Genomic DNA, 21008 nt, shown 5'->3' with positions numbered 1-21008 from the left:
TTGGCCAGTACCAGTTACATTGTACTTTTCTTTTTGCTGTGATACAAAACTGGAATACTCGGAGGGAACATATGCAGAATAAAGGTAGAACATACTCAGAAATCAAACTCAGGTCCTTTTTTGCCGTTTCCACTGTGCCAGTCTGCCGCCAAGCAAATTAACGATGACAATGATGACAATGATGGTGACGATGGTGAGGAGCGGTAGTGCAGCGGTTAGCGCGCTGGGCGAGAAATCCGGCGAACCGAGTTCGATTCTCGTTCATGGTCAACACCAGTGACGATTATCTGAACCGGTTCTGGGCCTCCCCTAGGTCGACTCAGCTTCAAACGAATACCTGGTGCGGTGTGCAAAAACATCGCCACTCGGGAGACAAAAGCGGCCAGGCGTGGTGTTGGCCACCCACCCCCTGGTGTGCCGTGCCAGCCTTCATAGGTGCTCGCTAACAGCACTTGCCCCAACAGTCTGTTAAGGCTATACGGGGAATATTTGTCTACGTCTTTTGTGTTCGTGCATGAGGCTGTCAAAGTCTGTCTAATAGGCCCGGTCTGCCAGGGAGAAGAAAGTGCCGACTTCGGCACCTACAGTTACCGCCGGCACTGTGGAATTCCGCAAAAATAAACTGCAAAAGCAAACTCTGCATGAATGGGGCCCAGAGTCTCTGGCATCCATTCTGTGTTTTGTGACCGCAAAATTACCTGCTGCAGCTGTAGTGGGAATACATCTGGTGAATGTGGAGGCTGCTAAGCCACTCCACTGAATAACTTATTGTGGATGTGGTCAGCGATGGACCGTGTTGTCATAGAATGACAACGAGTGGCCTCTGACTGGACTTAACAGTGGACTCAAGAGTTCTCCCTCCGCACTGCTGATGAAGTGGCTGTCGCCTGGCTCGGTGAGACGAGCATACCAAAATTATGTTAACTAATAAACTCATTGAGCAGATAACCGCGCTGCGTTTGAATGTTTCCATGCGACTGATTCTCGGCGCTTTACGCAACGCTATTGTTATTCTTCCTATTATGAGTGTAGAGGTGTAATTGCGCATGGCTACGAATGTTGAGGTGTGATTATGCATGGCCACGGATGGCCAACAAACACAATGGGCGGGGTTACGGCCGTACACAAGGGTGGCGCTAGCACCGACGTCCGCATGTGTATCCCCCACGGGCCCCCCCTCGGGGGCGAGTCCTATAAAAGGTGATGAGCTCGAGGGCTCGAGGTCGGGACTCAGCTTTAACCAGAGAAGACGGAAGACCAGCTAGTGTAGGCCCCAGAGCTCCCCTGGCTCGCTGTCCTTATAAGGGCCGACCAGGGCAAGCCGGTGGCGTGGCCCCGAGAGCCCAGACGAAGCTGGTCTGGTGACTCAGGGAGCCGGGATCCCAGCTTAACCAAGCTGGGACAGATAGCCTCCCCTAGTCCCGTAGTGGAGGAATTGGTATAGGTTAGAGGGGTTAGCTGTCGAGAATCCCTGTAGCCAAGTGACCTGTACAACTGTGTTGGTGTAATAAATAAGTGTGCCTCCGATCCTGTCGTCAAGCCTCCATATATACTTACTACATCTGGTGTCAGAAGTAAACGTCCAACGATGGACACACGAGGGACGACACGTACCAGGGAGTCGGAGATGGAAGACGCCGCGGCCGAATCTCCACCAGTGATGGCCGGGGTCGAATCGGAGCAGCCGGGGCCGAGTACGCCCGCGCCGCTACGACAGGAGGAGGGGGATGCGTCGGCCGAAGGACTCCGGCTGGCCCACTCCCGCCTGGCGGACCTGCTCTACGCCGCGGCCGCCGCGTTGGAGGAGATCACGCGGCTGGGGGCTGGAGGAGCAGCGCGGGTCGACGACGGCAGCCGGCGCGGGGCGACGTTTCCCGCCACCCCGACGCGGCTCGCGGTCAAATTTCCCGCCATCTCTACAGTACGAGCGGAGGGCGGGGCCGGCCCGCGTCACGTGTCTGCTGAGCGCCAAGCACAAGCCGTGACATCATCAACGCCGGCCGGCGCGTCAACATCAGAGCGACCGGCGATGCCATGTGCACGGCCCGCCCACACTGTATCATCGGCGGGGAGCGACGGAGAGCGTTCTGCGGCCACGGACGCCGCCTTACAACAGCGTCTGCCGCCTCTTAAAGAATTTGTCGGCGCTGACGGAGACTGGGGCGGCTTCAAGAGGCGGTTCATCGCTCATCAAGAGATGGCGAACTGGTCGGACGCCGAGGCTCTACGCGCGCTGCCAGCGATGCTGGACAACGACGCCCTGGCTACCCTCACCTCGGCGCCGAGGGAAAAGCGCGCCACTCTACACCTGGCGTTGCAGCTGCTGTCAGCCGTCTATGGGCCGCCTTCGGACTGCAGGCAGCTGTTCCACGATCGGAGTCGGGGCGCCAACGAGTCACCCCTGGCCTTCCGGACGGCTCTCCTGGCTCTGGCAAAGGCTGCTTTCCCAAGGATGGACGAGGAAGGAGTGGATGCCATGGTGGCTGAGAAGCTGCTGCTACTCGCTGACGAGCTGGACGTCAACGTCTTGGCTCAGGACGACGCGGAGATGTCGTCCCTGCTGGTCGCGCGCCACATCCACGGGGGCTTGCGGTCCCTGCGTCGGAAGGCGGCAAAGGGGGCGGCCGGCCATGCCATGGCGACCACCGCCCTCCCATCGGAGGAGGTCTGCGGGGTGGAGCGGCGAGGGGAATGGAGATCGGCGGCACCGCAGGCTCGGAATGGACCGAGCCGCCAGGAGCAGCCCAGGTCATCTGGGGCGCTCACACGCTGCTACAACTGTGGCCTGCAAGGCCACGTTGCGTCTGGATGCCGGGCTCCCCGTCAGCGCGGGGCGACACCTCGTCAGGACGCCACGCCGTCTCCTCCCAAGCTCCAGCAGAGAAATACGGCGAGTCGCGGCACCTCACACGTTTGGCCCACGCACACATCCGACACACACTCACGCGCTCAACTAAACAGGGCTCCAAATTCCCCGTCCGTCGCGCGCGATTGTTCGGTAATGCGGCGAGCGCTCCAACCGGGTCAGTGGTCGGAGCTCGCCCATCGTGTCGTTGCTGCGTCGGCGGGATCATCGGTCGTGGTCGGTCACATTGATGGGGTAGAGGTGCGGATTTTAATTGACACAGGGGCATCGGCGACCATTATATCTGATTTAATTTATAACATCCTTCCCGTTCAAAGTCGTCCCTTGCTCCCTGTTGACGTGCCGTGCTATGCCGCTAACGGGGGCTCTCTGGGCATTATTGGCCAAATCCGCGCCACTATCTGCATTGGGGACATTAAATTATCCGGCCCTGTTTTGGTTTCCTCCTCACTCGCGGTTCCGTGCCTGTTGGGGACGGATTTTCTGGCCAAAATGCCCATCCGTATCCTTATTGACCAAGGGTGCATTGAGCTCCCATCGGGCCGACGCGTTACATTTCTGTCTTCCCCCACCACGGAGCGTCGGGCGTTTGCCACCGTGCAGGCGCTCGTCACAAAAACTGTGCGCGTGCCTCCGGGGGCTCAGATGCTCGTCCCTCTTAGGTTGCGTCGGCCGTTTGATGCAGGGGTTGCGGATCGGGGGGTCTTGTTGGGTCCATCTCGGGCCGGGGTCAATGGACCCGATTTGCTCGCGGCTCAGACTATGGTGAGAGGGGATGGGGACCCCTTCATTGCAGTCCTTAATGTGGGATCGCGAACGGCCGTGGTTCCTCAAGGGACCGTGCTTGCACACGCAACGCCGGTGCCCTATGAGGAACCACTCGTGGGTCAGGTATCCACCGATCCTCCGTCGCGACCGCATTCGGACTCTGATGACGGATGGCTGGATGCGCTTTGCGCGGGTTCAGTGGACCTGTCTGACTCGCAGCGCGCGCAGCTGCGAGTTCTCCTGAGCGAATTTGCTGACGTTTTTAGTCAACACAAATTTGATATTGGTTGTACAAAATTGCTGCGACACCATATTGACACGGGTGACAGCGCGCCAATCCGCCAAAATCCCTTTCGGTTGAGTCCCGCCGAAAAGGATCATGTCAAATCGGCTGTTGATGACATGCTAGCCGCCGATATCATTTCCCCTTCCACCAGCCCGTGGGGCGCGCCGATCGTTTTGGTGAAGAAACACGACGGCTCACTGAGATTTTGTGTTGACTTTCGGCGTCTCAACAAAATCTCTGTGGCAGATGCGTACCCGCTTCCTCGGATGGATGAGTCGCTCGACGCCTTGGCCGGTGCACGATTCTTTTCCACCCTTGATTTGCTATCTGGATTCTGGCAGCTTCCTCTGGATGACGAATCGAAACCTAAGACTGCTTTTCGTACACCGCAGGGCCTCTTCCAATTTAACCGTTTGCCGATGGGTTTACATTCTGCGCCGGCAACTTTTCAGCGGTTAATGGAATTGGTCTTGGCAGGTTTGCAATGGGATTCGTGTTTGATTTACTTAGACGATGTCATCGTCTTTAGCAAATCCTTCGAGGAACACCTCCAGAGGTTGCGTGCTGTTTTTCTCAAAATGCGGGCTGCCAATTTGAAATTTAAACCACAGAAGTGTCATTTACTCCGCGAATCGGTGCGATATTTGGGTCACATTGTTGGGCGCTCGGGGATATCCACTGATCCCGCCAAAACGGAATGCGTCAGCTCCTGGCCGACTCCCACCTCTGTGGGAGAGGTCAGGAGTTTCATTGGGTTCGCGTCGTATTATCGGCGATTTGTGGCTGACTTCGCTACGATTGCGAAACCATTGCATGCCTTGACGTCCAAGGGAGTCAGGTTTCATTGGGGGCCGGAGGAGGAGGCTGCTTTTCGCGCCCTCAGAAATGCTTTGGTGGGAGCTCCGCCGTTGAATTACCCGGATTTTTCACAACCCTTCTTGCTCGATACTGACGCAAGTAACACGGGCATCGGGGGTGTGCTGTCCCAGCTCATCGGGGGCGTAGAGCATGTGGTGGCTTACGGTAGTCGGGTACTGTCTCCAGCCGAACAGCGGTACTGCGTTACCCGTCGGGAATTATTGGCCATTGTTTATTTCATTCAGCAGTACCGCCCGTATCTGTACGGTCGGCGGTTCACCGTCCGTACAGATCATGCGGCCCTACAGTACGCCCTGCGGGTTCAACAACCATCGGGCCAGTTGTCTCGATGGTTGGAGATCCTCCAAGACTATGACTTTGTCACCACATATCGTAAGGGTGTCCGCCACACGAACGCTGACGCCCTGTCACGATTGCCACCCACTTCGGAGTGCGCGTGCCTGTTGGGTTCGGGGCGTTGTAGGCCCCCGAACGTCACCACCGATTCGGTCCTCGTGGCCGCTACCGATGCACCTTCGGCTTCGGGTCCTATCGAGCAAGAAGGGAGGGATTCGTTGCTGGGGTTGCCGGTCGCGGAATGGGGACGCCTCCAAATGGAGGACACCTCCCTCCTCGCTTTGCGCCGTCGCGTCGGGGGGGCTGGTCAGGGGGTGGAAAACGTTGACTCGTGGGGGTTGTTCCAGGGTCTTTTGATGCACTGGGATGGAAAAACCCGGCGCCAGCGGCTTGTGGTGCCTGCTGCTTTAAGGGGTAAGGTGGTATGGGCTGTTCATGAGCGGCTTCTGCACTTGGGGGTTCACAAGACCTTTGCCACGCTCCAGCTGGATTTCTTCTGGCCGGGCATGGAAAAGGACGTGGGGGATCTCTTGGGGTCATGCACGCAATGCGCGCAGAGGAAGCCGCCTGCGAGGGGGTCCAACCCTCCGCTGCAGTCCATAAAAGTTTCCCGGGTTAACGAGCTCGTCGCTCTGGACATACTTGGGCCATTTCCCGCTACGCCCAGGGGCAATAGGTATTTACTAACGGGGGTTGAATACTTCACGAGATGGCCTATGGCCTGGCCCCTGGCGAACCAGTCGGCAGCAGCCATCGCGGAGGCCTTTGTCCAGGGCTATGTCCTCGACAAAGGTGCTCCGGAACGGCTGCTTACTGACCAGGGTAGGAATTTTTCTGGTAAACTCCTACGTGAGGTGTGCGACCTCTTGGGTACGGAGAAGGTTCGGACCTCTCCGTATCACCCACAAACTGACGGGATGGTGGAACGGCTGCATCGGACCATCACGTCCATGCTGTCCCAGCAGGTGTCGGTATCCCAGACGGATTGGGACCTCCGCATAGCCGGTGTGTTGCAGGCCTACAGAATGGCTCCTCATGCGGCCACCGGATTTTCCCCTTTCTTTTTAATGTATGGGCGCGAAGTTAACCCCCCTGTGGCGACCCAGCTGAAGCTCTCGGCGCTCCCGGCGAAGTCTAATTTGTCCGAACACATTAAATTTAACATCGCTAAATTGTCTGAGGCGCGGGAAGCGGCCGTGCAAAATTCTGAACTCCGCCAGAAGGCGAACGAGAGGCTTCGGTTGGGGCGGGTGCAGGTGGTCAAATGGGAACCAGGGGACAGGGCGTGGTTGCACTGTCCTCAGGTGCCGCTGGCAACCTCGTCGAAATTGGTACGGCCGTGGCGGGGGCCAGTGGAGGTCGTGCAGGTTTTGCGGCCGCAATGTGTTCGCGTCAAATGGGGGAGGCGCCGGTGGTATGTGCACCCCTCAAGGTTAAAACCATTTGTCGCGCCGCCCCGTGGTTCACACACACACACGCATGGCCAAACGTGTGAGGGTGTCGCCGACTCCCCGTCGTCGCTGCACTCGCCTAACCTGACGCCAACTGTTCCGTCCCCAGGTGAAACAGGAGTGACGGGTCCACACCCACCAACCCCTCCCGGAGGGGTCGGGGGTCACTCGGCAGCGACGCCTGACTCTCTTGCACCCGGACCGTCAACACCCGTCACTGAGCGTGCCAGGACGGGCCCTTGTGATGGGCCCGCCGCGCGGACGCGCGCCAAAACGCGCAGACTATTGTGAGGTCGGCCGTTGGGGGGCCTTGCGGACAATGGGAGGGGTGGCGTCCGGAGTGTGTGTATATATGTTGGTTTTGGGGTATTTATTCGGGGGGGGTGCGTCGGGTTATTTTTTTTTCCTCTCTCTCTCTCTCTCTTCCTGTTGTTGTTCTTGTTAAGGTTCTCTTGTTCTTGTTAAAAATTACGCGAGGCACACACACGGGGTTTTTGTGAGGGATGCACCTTTATTCTGATTTTTTTTTTTTTTTTTTTTTTTTGCAGCCAGGGACGGCTGCGAGCTGTACAGGGGGGGGTGATGTAGAGGTGTAATTGCGCATGGCTACGAATGTTGAGGTGTGATTATGCATGGCCACGGATGGCCAACAAACACAATGGGCGGGGTTACGGCCGTACACAAGGGTGGCGCTAGCACCGACGTCCGCATGTGTATCCCCCACGGGCCCCCCCTCGGGGGCGAGTCCTATAAAAGGTGATGAGCTCGAGGGCTCGAGGTCGGGACTCAGCTTTAACCAGAGAAGACGGAAGACCAGCTAGTGTAGGCCCCAGAGCTCCCCTGGCTCGCTGTCCTTATAAGGGCCGACCAGGGCAAGCCGGTGGCGTGGCCCCGAGAGCCCAGACGAAGCTGGTCTGGTGACTCAGGGAGCCGGGATCCCAGCTTAACCAAGCTGGGACAGATAGCCTCCCCTAGTCCCGTAGTGGAGGAATTGGTATAGGTTAGAGGGGTTAGCTGTCGAGAATCCCTGTAGCCAAGTGACCTGTACAACTGTGTTGGTGTAATAAATAAGTGTGCCTCCGATCCTGTCGTCAAGCCTCCATATATACTTACTACATGAGTATGCCGGAGATTATTATTTTTTTCTCCGTGGCAGCCTCGGGCAAAAAATTGCTGAATGCTAGAAATGCAAAACATTGCCTTGGGCTTGTATTAATAAAACCACCACGGACAACAATAACAGTACAGTACTTCTCTATTCGACCAGCCGTAATAAATATGCAGAGCGGTCTTCAGAGATCACTTTTCATATATAGAGCGAACATTTCAATTTACCGTTCCCATTTAAAGATGAAAGGCATTGTCGCGGGTTCGCCTTCCGGCAGTCGTGAAGGATGTGTCCGCAAAACATTTCACGTACATCCGAGGTTTCGTACGGCCGTGATGATAATAAATCGAGATTCGCAAACAAGAAGAAAAAAATAATCCCACCATTTTTGTTGTTGTTGCAAACTCTCGATGTATGTTGTCTGGCAAAATGCACTACGGATGAAATTATATATAATAGGGATGCCAACGCTGGCACGATGCATTAGTATGATATTAACTCAGCGAAAAGGCCACGTTGGAGAATTTCATCTTATTCGTGTTCATCCGTGTGTCTCTTCCTCTCTCTCACCCGCTGTTTATCAACATTGCAAAGTTAGGCAGGGTTCAACGGCAACGAGATGTGTGCCCTGCATTCTTAAAGGGGATCAAATCCCACCTGTGACAATTTAAAATGATGAGACCCTCGACTGCCAATATAACACTCAGCAGAGACACGCATATGAATCCGGCTCCTAGGCGCGCGACGGGAACGAGAGATCGCCGTGCATGCCACTCAAGCCCTCTGCGTAATCACATTTGACACGTCATTAAACTTTCAGGACGGTTGGAAGGGACGCCCACGACTTAGCGTCTCGCACGGCCACGAAATAGCACTCACTGACCGGGCAAATGGATGATGCCTTATTTTCGTCTCCCTGTCTTTTCGTTTGTTATTTAAGTTAAACAAGTGAATACTTGTTTCTGCAATGATGTCACGTTAGACTTCAACAAAGGAACTTGAGTTATTCAAGAGGAATGCTCACGCTAAAAAAAGCACTTAAACTGCACACATTATTAGCATCCTTACCCCGACATCGCCCATTGTTTGACTTTTACCAATCAACCAAATGCTTTGCAATGCATATTAACTCAGGCAGTTCACACAAATCAACGATTTGCATTCATAACGTTATCTCCGCACAGACGGGGGGGGGGGGGGTGGATCCTCGAGCTCCTACTCGTGGAGGCGAGCAAACAATTGCGGGGCTGCACTCAATCGGCCATAAATATATAATTCACCGTGTTGGAATTATTTGTTGTTCATTCTTATTGACGGACACAGAAAAGCAATAGGCGGCACGATGCCTGCCGAGTGTTTACGCCGCAGCAGCGAACGTGCGACGGTGTGCTGCGATCGCGAACCCAGCGTCGTCGGTAACACCGGGCGCCATGGGCGAGCGGGAGGGTGTAAATTGGTCGGCGTCGATGCAGTGGTGACGCACGGCGTGTGCTCTGCCCCGTCGTTCGCAGAACAATACCTCCAGTGTCCGAGTCTTGGAAATTGGGGTCCAAGCCCCGATCGAGCATCTTGAACACCTTCTCGACGCTCAGCTGCCGGATGTAATCCATGAACCTCCGCAAGTTCACCTTTCAGGAGGAGGGTGTGGATGGGAGAGAGAGAGAGACAGCAAATGTGTTATATCATGAGCCAATTGATATTGAAAAAAACTATTCAAAGTGTATGGTATGTGGACCTTCTTTTTCAGTGGCTCTGAGCCAACGGTGGAAATTCTCAATTCCTTTGGAAGGGGGAAGGTGGGGCGGAGTCTCTCCATCCTAAGACAATCATCGCTGCTCTCCCACAAAGTGGTACCAATTGTATTGGTGATAGGCTGAGCTTAAAGAGATATACACTTTAAACCTGATTAGCAGTCAAATACTCAAAGCATAGCATTGCACGGATGGATAATTTACACTTATATAGAGTGGTTAAATTCATTACTATCAAGTGTTTATCAGCAGGTGAGAGACCATTGAACCAGCATATCTACTTTTGGTTGGGAGACGGGAACATTAATGATTATATTCAATAACTATGAATAGCAGAAAAATGAAATTTGAACCGTTATGTCAATTACAGTCAATGGTGGTAATTTTGTGCAGCTACATTGGGTCAGTTCCTGACAAAGTGTTCCATTTTCACCATTAAGCACAATCGTGCCGTATCAACGTGTAAAAAAAGCGTGCATTATGATGCAAAGTGCACAGCAATCATTCGACAGCATTTAGTGCATTCATTCATTCATTCGAATTGCGAGTCCATTCGCACGTACGCGCACATACGCGCACAACGCATTAAGGACCCGAGCACACGCGTGCGTACAACCGTTCAAGAATCCGATTCCCAGAACCGGCAGGCATGTTCCAGTGGAGCCTAAAAACCATGGAAAGCCCCCTTCGTGTCATCCACAAAAATGCAGTCGAGCAGCGAAATATCCACTATGTGCAGTGGTCTATTGTCACAAAGCGCACGCTCAAATTGTGACAAAAATCGCTGGCAACGTCTACGATAACCTGGGTCACATTACCACAGCGAGTGCGCTCCAAAAATGCAGCGGGTCCCAAAATGCATCGCCGCTGCCTTCCAGCCTGCGCTGCCACATCTGCCATTTACAGCCTGCATGTTGCCGCGTGCCTGCGTAAGCGGGAGAATAAGAATGTATATCTGCCGAAAAAATATTAGCTATTCTTTCCCCCCCCATCATCTCACTTGCAAATCTTTATTTCGAGAGAATGTGGCGGACTGAACTTTAGCAGAGCTCGAATGCATCAGCTGAGTGTTAGTTTCACATTGGAAACAGCCCTAAAATGGGACGTAAAAATGTTCCTTATACAATGAGTTTCTCTAACCTGCTCTTAATAGTTCGCAACCGGTCAAGAGTTAAAACCCGGTCCAGAGTTTAGCTTGTACTGAATCAATGCTGTTGAAATGATGCACGACCAATCGGACGTGTTGCCCAATGGGATGTGTAATCATATTTAACTTGTTTATGTTATATATTATGCTCCTAACAGGTATTCTCCAGCTGGGTAAATGTCTGTCCTGTCCCAGATGCTATTCTGTACACCCTGACAGATGGGCTTCATCAAGCTGCGTGTAAAATATCATTAATTTTATGACGTGGTCAAGTGGCTCATGGGGCTAATACTACGTCAGAATACTCTTTGGTTCTTTTGGTAAAGTCACGTAGGTATAATTGTTTTTAAAAAAAAATTATGTTATTATTACTTTACCGAAAGAACCAAAGAGTATGGATCCCTGCAGTCACAAAAACTTAAAATCTACTATGTCAGAACATTGAGTGGTAACTGCTGAAAATACTGGGTTCATATATGTGGGTACATCTGCCTCAGAAGCATAAAGGAGTTGACGATTTGGGCCTAGTCACCAACAACTGCACAAAAAAACCCATCACATTAAACACGCATGTACTAGGGAGGCAGTGAGGGTTGGTGAACGGCTCATGAGTGTCAACGTCGAATAGCCCGGGCTCGCCAGAAGGCAGTCCAGCAAAGCCGTACACCACCCCACCTGTTCCATCTGTATGGGGATAGAGTGATTCCTCTTCACACGCGCGGGTTTTGTCCAGATGCTCCAGCTTCTTCCCACATGCTAACAATCTTAATAGATGGAGGATAGCAGAGCTTGGGCAATTGTTGGCGACGGCTCATCGCATTCCAAGTTGAAAGTAATATTATATGGTACGTTTGAACTCTAAGGATACAACTTCGACGCTTGACACCCACGTGCCTAACACAATTTTCAAGGCAAATCGAAAGGTGTGTTACCTAGTGCAGATAGCAGGCTATCCATAGTGATCATCCAATGAATATGTTTAATTTAGTGCTAACTGCACGTCTGGCTTCTTAGCATATGAATTTGTGTGTGTGTTTAATGGGGTCTGTGTTGCGTTGCGTTTATCGGTTTGTACTTTCACTAAGCGTTCTCTTTAGCATGTTGCCCCACACAGCCTATCCAACATATATCCTTTAGTACAGCTGCGGTATGGAGAGGAAAATTCAATGAGCCATCACACCAACCTGCTGTGCATTTTGTTAAGGATATACGCACGCTAACAAATCAATAGCTGCACGTTGCTTTGGATTTTTCATTTTTATTAAATATCACATGCGCACAAAAAAACGTGCACTGTGTGGGCAAAATACTTTTTTAAGCATTTTACAAAGCCACTAGTTTATCAAGAACTGAAAAATATGGTCATTTTGTCTTAAGTCAATTCATGAATTGAGCAAATGTGACAAAACCTACAGGCAGCGGTGAGACAGTGAGATAACTGTAGGACGTGTTTCATCTCAGTTCTTACGTAACTTCACAAGAGGTTACGTGATGTGTTATCTTCTGGGGGCCTTCCTCTGACACACACTTCTTGGATGGAAATGTCATGTCATAAGAGCACTATTTGAATATCATTGGGAGGGGGGGGGGGGTAAACATCCCAATACATTTATAGGACAGGTGATTTATTAAAGTCTTTTGAAACTGAAGTGAGACCATCAAACTCACTACATATGAGAGAATGTTCCAATACTAATTGGACTTAATCCATTAACCAGGTAAAGCCTTAACTGGTTGTTGATGTCTCCATCCTACCTGACATTGTCAGCAGTTATTTCCGACTCTCTGAGTTACATTACCAATTTACATTACCAAGTTAAATGTCTTTAAATTGACGGGCTAAATGTCTCACTAACAAAGCCAACGTTGCCACTTTCCCTCGATGTGGCGGTGGCTCTCGTTTTTTAGCAGAGTACTGTATAACTGGCTGTGATGTTGTTGTGTGTGTATCTCTGTGTGTGTGTCTCTCTGTGTTTGTCTCCCTGTATGTCTCTCTCTCCCTTGTGTCTCTTTGTGTGTATGTGTGTCTCTTTCTGGGTGTCACTTTGTGTGCGTGTCTCTCTCTGTGTGTGGTTGTGTCTTTCTGTGTGTGTCTCTCTAGCTGGGTGTATCTGGGTGTGTCCCTCTGTGTGTGTCTCTGTGTGTGTGTCTCTCTCTCTGTGTCTCTCTAGGTGTCTCTCTCTCTATGTGTCTCTGTGTGTGTGTCTCTGTCTCTGTCTCTCTGTGTGTGTCTCTCTGTGTGTGTCTCTCTGTCTGTGATGTGCGTCTCTCTATATGTGTATCTCTCTCTGTGTCTCTCTCTGTGTGTGGGTGTTCCTCTCGGTGTGTGTCTCTCTCTCCTTCCCTCGATGTGGTGTTGTCCCTCGTTTGTTTCCCTCGTTTTCTAACGAGCTGGATGTCTCACTAGGACAGCCACCGTTGTGTTGGTTCATTTACATTGACATGCTCATCTCTCACAATACAATGGCCACCTCCTCAGATCTTCGTCATCGTGGAGGTGCATCACCCCCCCCCCCCCCCCCTCTCGGCTCTCGAAATAAAAGGACTTGTTTCAGCAGCCTGTTTCTCTCTCCGACCTGAAGACGATTGCTTGTGTTGCGATCGAAACAGAGCCGGCCCTAAACCTTTGGGGGCCCTAAACAAAATTTGGTTGGAGGCCCCTTTGATGTATGATTTTTTTCACCCACTAGCTAGCAGTGACTCTAGGGGGCCCTCTGCTGGCCACGGGGCCCTTTGCAATTGCAAGGGTTGCTTAGTGGCTGGGCCGGCTCTGGATCGAAACGTCGTGATCTATTATTTTTTCTACCTACGTGACTTTACCGAAAGAACCAAAGAGTATGGATTCCTGCAGTCACGAAAGCTTCAAATCAATATTTAATCCAATAAGCTCAGAGGTATCGATTCATTGCAACGATGGTCCACAAAAGAAAAATGCTTTGTATTCAAATGTGAACTTGGCCTGGTATATATATATATAAAATAAATTTTGATGGCTTTCATATTCAGTGGGGAGCTGTACACCAGGGATTCACTTTGATGCGAGTCTGTCTGTCTTGCAGTATGTGTGCAGAAAATCAAACTCAGCCTGCAACAACTTAAAACAACTCTTTTGATGGACAAAAGTGAAGACCGCCATGCAATTGCCCAAGTTGATTGTATTCCAGAAATTAATGGAAGAGCGAGGAAAAAAATATCAAATAGTCCCCATACTAAAATAGCATTCAAAGATGCTCGTCACCTTCGACACTGCTGACCCAGAGGTGGAAATTCCTCGTTACATTGGCAGTGAGTGGTATCTACAGAGCACAAGCGCAGTTAGCGTCCCATGTCAGAAATCCTCCCTGGTAAAATGATGGGCTTTCATTGGACCCTTGACTCGTGGCCTTCCAACTGTGAGACAGGCACTTTGGCACAATGAGAGCCATCCCGAATGCTATTTTTTCAATGGCACTTTACTAATTCTTGGAAAGCCACCCTGAATTTCAAGTCTTTGTTTCAGGAGAGTCCTGCATTGAGTTGTTTGGTATTTTTCAATTACGCAAAGATGCTGCATATATAAATATATAAATATAAAGCAGTAGGCAGGGAAGTATACCAATACACTGTTAGATTTATAATTCACATCGCTCAAGCACCACAGCTTAGCATCTGATGCATACAAATGTGTTTCAATGATGCTAAGCTTATATCATCGGTCTGTGGGAATTTGTGAGTAAATCTACGGCAATTCAAATCCAACCTTTTCCTGTAAATGACGACAAAACCGTGGCACACGACAAGTCTGAGGGCATTGTAGAGGCGATGTGGCGATCACGTGACATGCATGCAACGCATGTTGGGAGCCATGCCTCCCTGCTGTTTGTGAGCCACACCTTTGTGCATTGTCCAATTCAAACCATATAGTAATAGGTTTTTACCCTTTTAACTGGCAGCAAAACTGACACCTTTATACAAGGGACAGCTGTCTCTGGTGTGGACCAATCAATTTCAAGGACAGTGCATTATCAGAGTTGTTTTTTTGTTTGCATTTTGACCGCAAGTGTTGTGGTTAATGCAAACATGATCCCTTGTATAAAGGTGTCAGTTTTATTGCCAGTTTAAAGGGTAAAAAACTATTACTATATCTTGCTACTGGCAAAGGAGGTCTCATAATCCAATCCAAACCAATCGCAGTGAACCTGACATTTGGATGCACTGATGTAACGAGATGTGGAGCAGCTCCTCACGTAAAATTACGAGAGAATAAGTATAACCCGTAAAAACAAAGTTTTTCACTATAAATCCTTTATATGCGTGGCGGCTAGAGTCCTCTCGTCCTCTGGCTTGAGATGGCTGCCACCTATGGGTCAGATGATTGTCTGCCAGTATTAAGCAATTGGTAATTTAATATTTTATTTTTTTCCCTAAACAGTGTAAAATTTTGGAAAAAATTTTAACGAACATTAATTGTCTCGTACAACGAGTCTGTGTGCATAATGTCAGCTCGATTGGATCACGGGAAGTGGGTTAAAAAATGACCGAAAGATTTGCACGGTCGTAAGCAAGCAAGCACGCAAGCACGCAAGCAAGCAAGCAAGCGAACTTATAATAAAGGATTTAAAAATCATCACAACAGACACATTCATGTGGGTCAGAAAAAGAGTGTAATTGGTAACTATTGTACTGATAAGTCCGAGTAAGAACGAATCTTGGATGAAACACGGCCTACAGTTATCTCACTGTCTCACTGCTGCCTGTAGGTGTGTCATATTTGCTCAATTTATTGATGACGACTTAAGACGAAGTTATCACATTCTTTCAGTTCCTGAGGAGCTAGTGCTTGTGTAAAATGCTTAAAAAGTCCTCTCCACACCCTGCGCACGTTTTTGTGAAGATGAAGCATGTCTGCGCCAGTCATCTTTAATACAAAAAAACTATCCAAATCAATGTCCAGCTATTGGTTTGTTAGCGTGCGTATATTCTTAACAAAATACACAGCAGATTGGCGTGATGGCTCATTAAATGCTCCTCTCCATACCGCAGCTGTGCTAAAGGATATATGTTGGATAGGCTGTGTGGGGCAACATGCTAAAGAGAACGCTTAGTGAAAGTACAAACCGATAAACGCAAATCCACCACAGGCCCCATTAAAAAAACACACACACGCACACCCACAAATTTGCATGCTAAGGAGCCAAACGTGCAGTTAGCACTAAATGAAACACATTCATAGGATGATCATTATGGATTTTGCACAGCTGGCAGGAATTTGGCACAATTGGCTTTTGCGTCCAGGAAATGTATAATAACCAAGAAGTAGGTGAATACAAATTGGTAACTGCCTTCATTTGCCAGAGCAATATTTATCCTCAACTATTATTGGCCAGTTTCCCTTGTCGACCCAGAGGCAATATTCCAAGTAATGAAGGCGGCCGAGTGGCTCATCTGGTGCGCTTCGAATTCATCCTTGATGGCTTTGCGCTGGACTTTTTTCCCTCTGCTCCCCAGGTAGAGCGTGTCGGGAGGAAGCTAATTAAAATATACAATACTCCTTTAAGAAACGGCGGTTAATGCGGGATTACGCAAGCGCATACACACGCGGGCATTTGTGCACCGTAAGTGTATTTTATCAGTCTAAATTATATCTGCAGGGTGGCACTCATAAGTGGGAAGGAGTTTCGAATCGTGGTTGGTCATGGGACTCGACCGAACACTCTTCAGGGATATAACTGCTCAACCCGTGTTGTTAAATGCTTTGATATTTGCATTGTCCTTGTGCTGTTCACCTTTTGGCGTTTTTCGCTGATCTAACACTGGGGAGACAAGGCTATAAAGGAGGCTGTCTCCGGCGTAGGCCACCTCAGTTTCAAAGACAATGCATACATTATTATCAAAGCAGTCGCGTGCGGTCAGGGGAGGCAGGGGAGACAGGGGAGGCAGAGCCTTACTTGTCATACTCCAATGAAAATATATTTGACTAAAATAAAAAAAGAATAATAAAATAAATATAACGATTTTTCCACTGATCTGTGTTATAAATGTCATTTCTGTATGATTCCCATCGTTTTTAAAGTCAAAATCACCAAATTTGCGGAGCCTCGCTGCAAATACAGGGAGAGACGAGAGGCGAGGAGGCAGCCACGGGCTCAGCCTCCCCTCTGATTGCGCAACCCCTCAGACACTGGATGGAGCGCGGGCAATAAGCGCGTGCCTGTTACTATCTCTCTGTGTGTCACCAATGTAATCTTTGTAGACCCCTTCATTACATGTCCTCGCCTTCCATAGTCCAGGTAACTTATCTCACGTATGTGTATAAATATATTTAGGCTCGTTGGTCTCGTCATAAAACTGCATTGAAAAAGCACCAGGGGAGGCAGCTATCACATCTGCCCCACTGAGGGGGGCGTGTCAGACAGTGAGGCCACACCCCCCTCAATGAGGCAACGCCCCCTCAGTGAGGCCACGCCCCACTCAGTGTGTAAATCTGGCTCTGATACTAGCCAGTGCCTCCCCAGCCATTGACCTCACCGCACGTCACTCCATCAGAGCATGTTTGCATATTTTGAAATAAGCAAGTGCGGTTAATGCAGAGTTAATGTCTTGTGATAGGCGTCTACGTGGTATTTGAGCATCTGAACACCTCCTGTATTCTTGCCGGAAACGGTAAGGCCAATTTTGTTTTCGTCATCCTTCAGGGGTTGATAAAACGGGTACTAAATTGTTGTTGTTGGCCATAAACGGTGGTTGTTCTACATTCGTGTGGCCCTTTTCAGAGCGTTTCATGGCGTCTGGTCCTGACTCAAGACCAGCAGCTCAGGCGTGCACCACCTCATGTCTCGTTTAGCAGGAAGATACTTGTGTAATGACATGATGACACCTGCTGGCTGGAAAAGGGAAGCACGGCCATGGGCACGGTTAAGGGAACATCCAATCGGAGAGGGAGAGGTATCTGGGGCAAAGGTAATGGGCAGGTTGGCCGAGATGCTCCGGGAACCTGCTCGAAGGTTCCACGAGAGGGCGTGGCCGGAGGCGGGGCCTAGCCGCGCCTGGGGGAATATAAGGGGGAGCGGACCCAGGGCTCGGGGCTCGCGTGTGGATTCTTGTGTTTTGGCTGCGTCGCTGCTCGCTGAGATCTCTCTCCGTCAGTGCGGCCACGTGGGAGATCTCCTGCGTGATTTCCATCGCCATCCTCGTCACGCTGCCAGCCAGCGGCGTAGCCGAGTGAGGGCGGTGGGACCACGTCGAGTGATCGGCTGTGTGTAGCCAGTGGAGACGTTAAAATCTAAGTGTTGTACTCAGAGTAAGAAGAATAAGGTTGGCCTGTGTTGTGCCCAGTGTGAGAAATAAAGGAAGACGTACCCTCTACACGACGTGTTGCGGAAGTCGCTCATTACACTTGGACTGTTTACATGCAACCCTCGTGTATTTACACATGAAGCTATGCGCAAACCCATTTGCACGTTGTCATCGCTCAATCATCTATTTTGTACGTGCATGAATATAAAATGAAATGAAATGCGCAAAATAGTCCATTGTCTTTAAATAGCATTTTAAATTGCACGTTAAATTGCATGTTATATTGCATGCTTAAATTTCATGTTATATTGCATGTTTAAAGGTGTAGCCCTTGCAGTAGCTTTCTCACACCACAGATTGGCAGAAGGGCTCCCATGAGAGAGTGTTCTCGAGAGCTCCCTCCAGAGAGTGCTTTGGTCTACTCTTCCACGCCGATCCGATGCCTCTGGAGAGGTGGTAATCCCCGTACTTTACCCTCACTGCACTCTGGTTGCTGACCTACAGACCCTGGTGTGTTAATGTACATTTGTTGAAGTTCTTTCGCACCGTACTTGGCCAACTGTGGCTACTCGGAGATGCGTGGAAGGACAACAAACTAAACACAAAAATTCATATTCTTGGGGGTTTTTTTAGGTAAAGTCACGTAGGTAAAAAAAAATAAAAGAAAAAGAAATCACGACGTTTCGGAGGCAACACAAGCTTGCCGTCTTCAGCTGCAAATCTAGAATTAAACACAAAAAAGTTCTAAAAAAATTAGTTTTCAATCGAGATTCAAGAAAATGCTGTACCACAGCAATGTCCTAGAGACAGAGGGAGACGTAACAGGACATGCGGAGACACAGGAATAAACACACGTGGGGAGACACGACGAGCTGCACAACGGCAGGTGAGACGTTATCTACTCAAGCGTGTAACAATGCACACACTGTCAGTGTTCTGGAAAGCTCTGTGATCACAGCGTCAGCCTTAACAAGTCCGTTTGCCTACATGCACCCGGACGCTTTTCTGCAACGTTGCACAATAAAAGCTACAGAGTTCAGAACAGAATGTGGCAAGAAAGTGTTTGGCGATATAATCAGGCAAAGGAGGTCACGATGCGTGGGGCACAGCATGCTCGCAGAATGTAAGAGGACAGGTGAGCAAGGCAAAGCGTTGGTGTGGCACCCAGAGGTACACGAACAAGGGGAAGACCACAAGCCATTAGGTGGGACGCTCGGAGCGGTGAAGCGGCCCAGCGGTAGCGCAGTCGCCGCTCGTTGCAGAAGTTCGCAGTTGGAATGCAGCGGCCGCCTGGGTTATTACTGCAGTGTATATGAACGTAACAATGTGTGTATGTACGTTGAACTTCTTTCGCACCGTACGTAGACAACCTTGCTAATCGCGCCGTCTGCTTCACAGTGGACGTTATAGATTCTGTCTCAAATTTGTGGCAATTGAAAAAAAATTAAGTAGCAAAATTAATAAATTGAAACCTACGACCGACTGCGAAAACGTGGTAAGACCCTCCTGAAAAAAAGAGCCATGAGACTCAGTAAGACTTTCCTGGGTACACAAGCGTAATAACATCAGTGAAATATAATATGAAAAGAAACAAGAGCAGACCATGAAATCAGGTTGTCGATGTTACACCGACTACAGGATGTAGTGGAAGAGAGGTATCGCGATGTGTGGTGACAATGACAGCATTATCCACGTTGGATTCTTGATATGATCGTGGGAAAAAATATGTGTAACTTCCTATTCTATTCTTACACACAAGGGCGCTCTCAACAGTATAGTCCATGGACCAGAGAGCAGATATCGGTTACACCTAAGGTATAAACACTGTATTAGTCATCATGGGACCTCCTTTGTGGTCAGAATGCAAACAAAAAACATACCCTGATATGATATGCATTGTCCTTGAAATTGCTTGGTCCACACCAGAGAAAGCTTTCTTTTGAGCCTCGTATCAAACTGTGTTAGACCAGAGGATGCCAAAAGGCGTACAGCCCAAAGACAATGCACTATCAGAGTAATGAGAGCTCAGGGTGAGCATCTGCATCATGGGACCTCCTTTGCCAGTACCAAAATATGATAATAGGTTTTTCCCCTTTTTTCTGGCAACAAAACAGGTGTTAAGATATTAAAACACCAAACTGAAACCTTTTACAAGTGTAGAGGAGTATTGGGATGACGTCATGTCATCTGTAGAGGACTGGGATGACGTGATGTGATGACGTCATGTCATCGAGGCGAAGGGGTACTTTATCAGTCCCGCATGTGTGTGCTTTATGCAACTAGATACCATCGTCCATACATGATCACCAACCTCACTCTCTAAGTCACTCGTAGAAATCAATGTCAATGCACAACAGTTGGCTTATGGACAGGTTGCTAGATATAAAGAGATGGGTCATAGCCAGGGCTTAATTATTAATTATTAATTAAATATATTCTGTGGCCACCCAAACTAGGGTTTGACCGAGACAGTCCAGGAATTGGTGTTCAAGTGGCAGGAATTGATATGTACATAGATCTGGTAATATTGTGTTGACCTTTATTACACGAAATGGCACAGTTTTGATAGACCTAGGTTGACTGACAAATACGTCTGAGTTTTATTCCGTGGAAAAGGTGGTTGCTCAACTCCAAACTCCCAACCCTCTGGACACTGGGTTCATAGAAAGGTTTTAATATGAACCAGGCTTCTCTGCCAGAGTCTGTGTGTTTCCCATCAGTCTGGCAGTAGCCGTAATTGCTCTATGCATTTTCCCTTATAATTAGACTTTGAATTTTTTATTTTAGTATGAGACCCAAGTGTCCCCACCTTCAAGGGAACGGATTTAATATTTGTTGATGACTTGAGTAGACTTTATGTGCCGCAAGCGACTTTGTGCTTGCTTTCTTTTACAGAAGTACAAAATATTTCTCACTTAGCCATAGCACTTTAGAGTAAGAACATCAGACTCGAGAGAATTCAAACGTGTGTCTTTTTTGTTCATCTTCAATCGCTCATCGCTCTTTGTATTTGATGTACCAGTAAACACCGCATGCCCACTTTCAAACTTCAGATTAATTTATGGCTGCTTTCTTGACGAATAAACGCCTTGGTTTTTTCAGAGAGCACCTCATCGACCACCGCGCCCCCTCCCCAACTAT

The 21008-nt window shown here is 49.4% G+C and overlaps 2 protein-coding genes across 5 annotated transcripts in view; one reads left to right on the top strand and one right to left on the bottom strand.

The window, feature by feature from the left end:
• The window catches only part of LOC133351440 (SH3 and multiple ankyrin repeat domains protein 3-like), a 631852-nt gene that overhangs the window by 359223 nt on the left and 251621 nt on the right, over window positions 1–21008 (bottom strand). For all 4 annotated transcript variants that reach the window (XM_061566655.1, XM_061566657.1, XM_061566656.1 and 1 more), the window contains one exon: window positions 9214–9322. In XM_061566655.1, the coding sequence (XP_061422639.1) occupies window positions 9214–9322 (109 nt within the window). The remainder of the gene's footprint in view (window positions 1–9213; window positions 9323–21008) is intronic.
• On the top strand, window positions 1038–6796 carry LOC133351436 (uncharacterized). Its single transcript, XM_061566645.1, has 2 exons — window positions 1038–2890; window positions 6696–6796. The coding sequence occupies exons 1-2, from the start codon at window positions 1589–1591 to the stop codon at window positions 6708–6710; spliced, it is 1317 nt and encodes a 438-aa protein (XP_061422629.1). The 5' UTR covers window positions 1038–1588; the 3' UTR covers window positions 6711–6796.

Source organism: Lethenteron reissneri, chromosome 37 (genome assembly GCF_015708825.2).
Source record: "Lethenteron reissneri isolate LAM-NWPU_2019-01 chromosome 37, ASM1570882v1, whole genome shotgun sequence".
Classification (NCBI taxonomy): domain Eukaryota; kingdom Metazoa; phylum Chordata; class Hyperoartia; order Petromyzontiformes; family Petromyzontidae; genus Lethenteron; species Lethenteron reissneri.
This window is presented reverse-complemented; position numbering and strand designations above follow the sequence as displayed.

Coding starts and splice junctions, on each gene's coding strand:
- LOC133351436 (XM_061566645.1), top strand. CDS start 1,589: ATGGACACACGAGGGACGACACGTACCAGGGAGTCGGAGATGGAAGAC.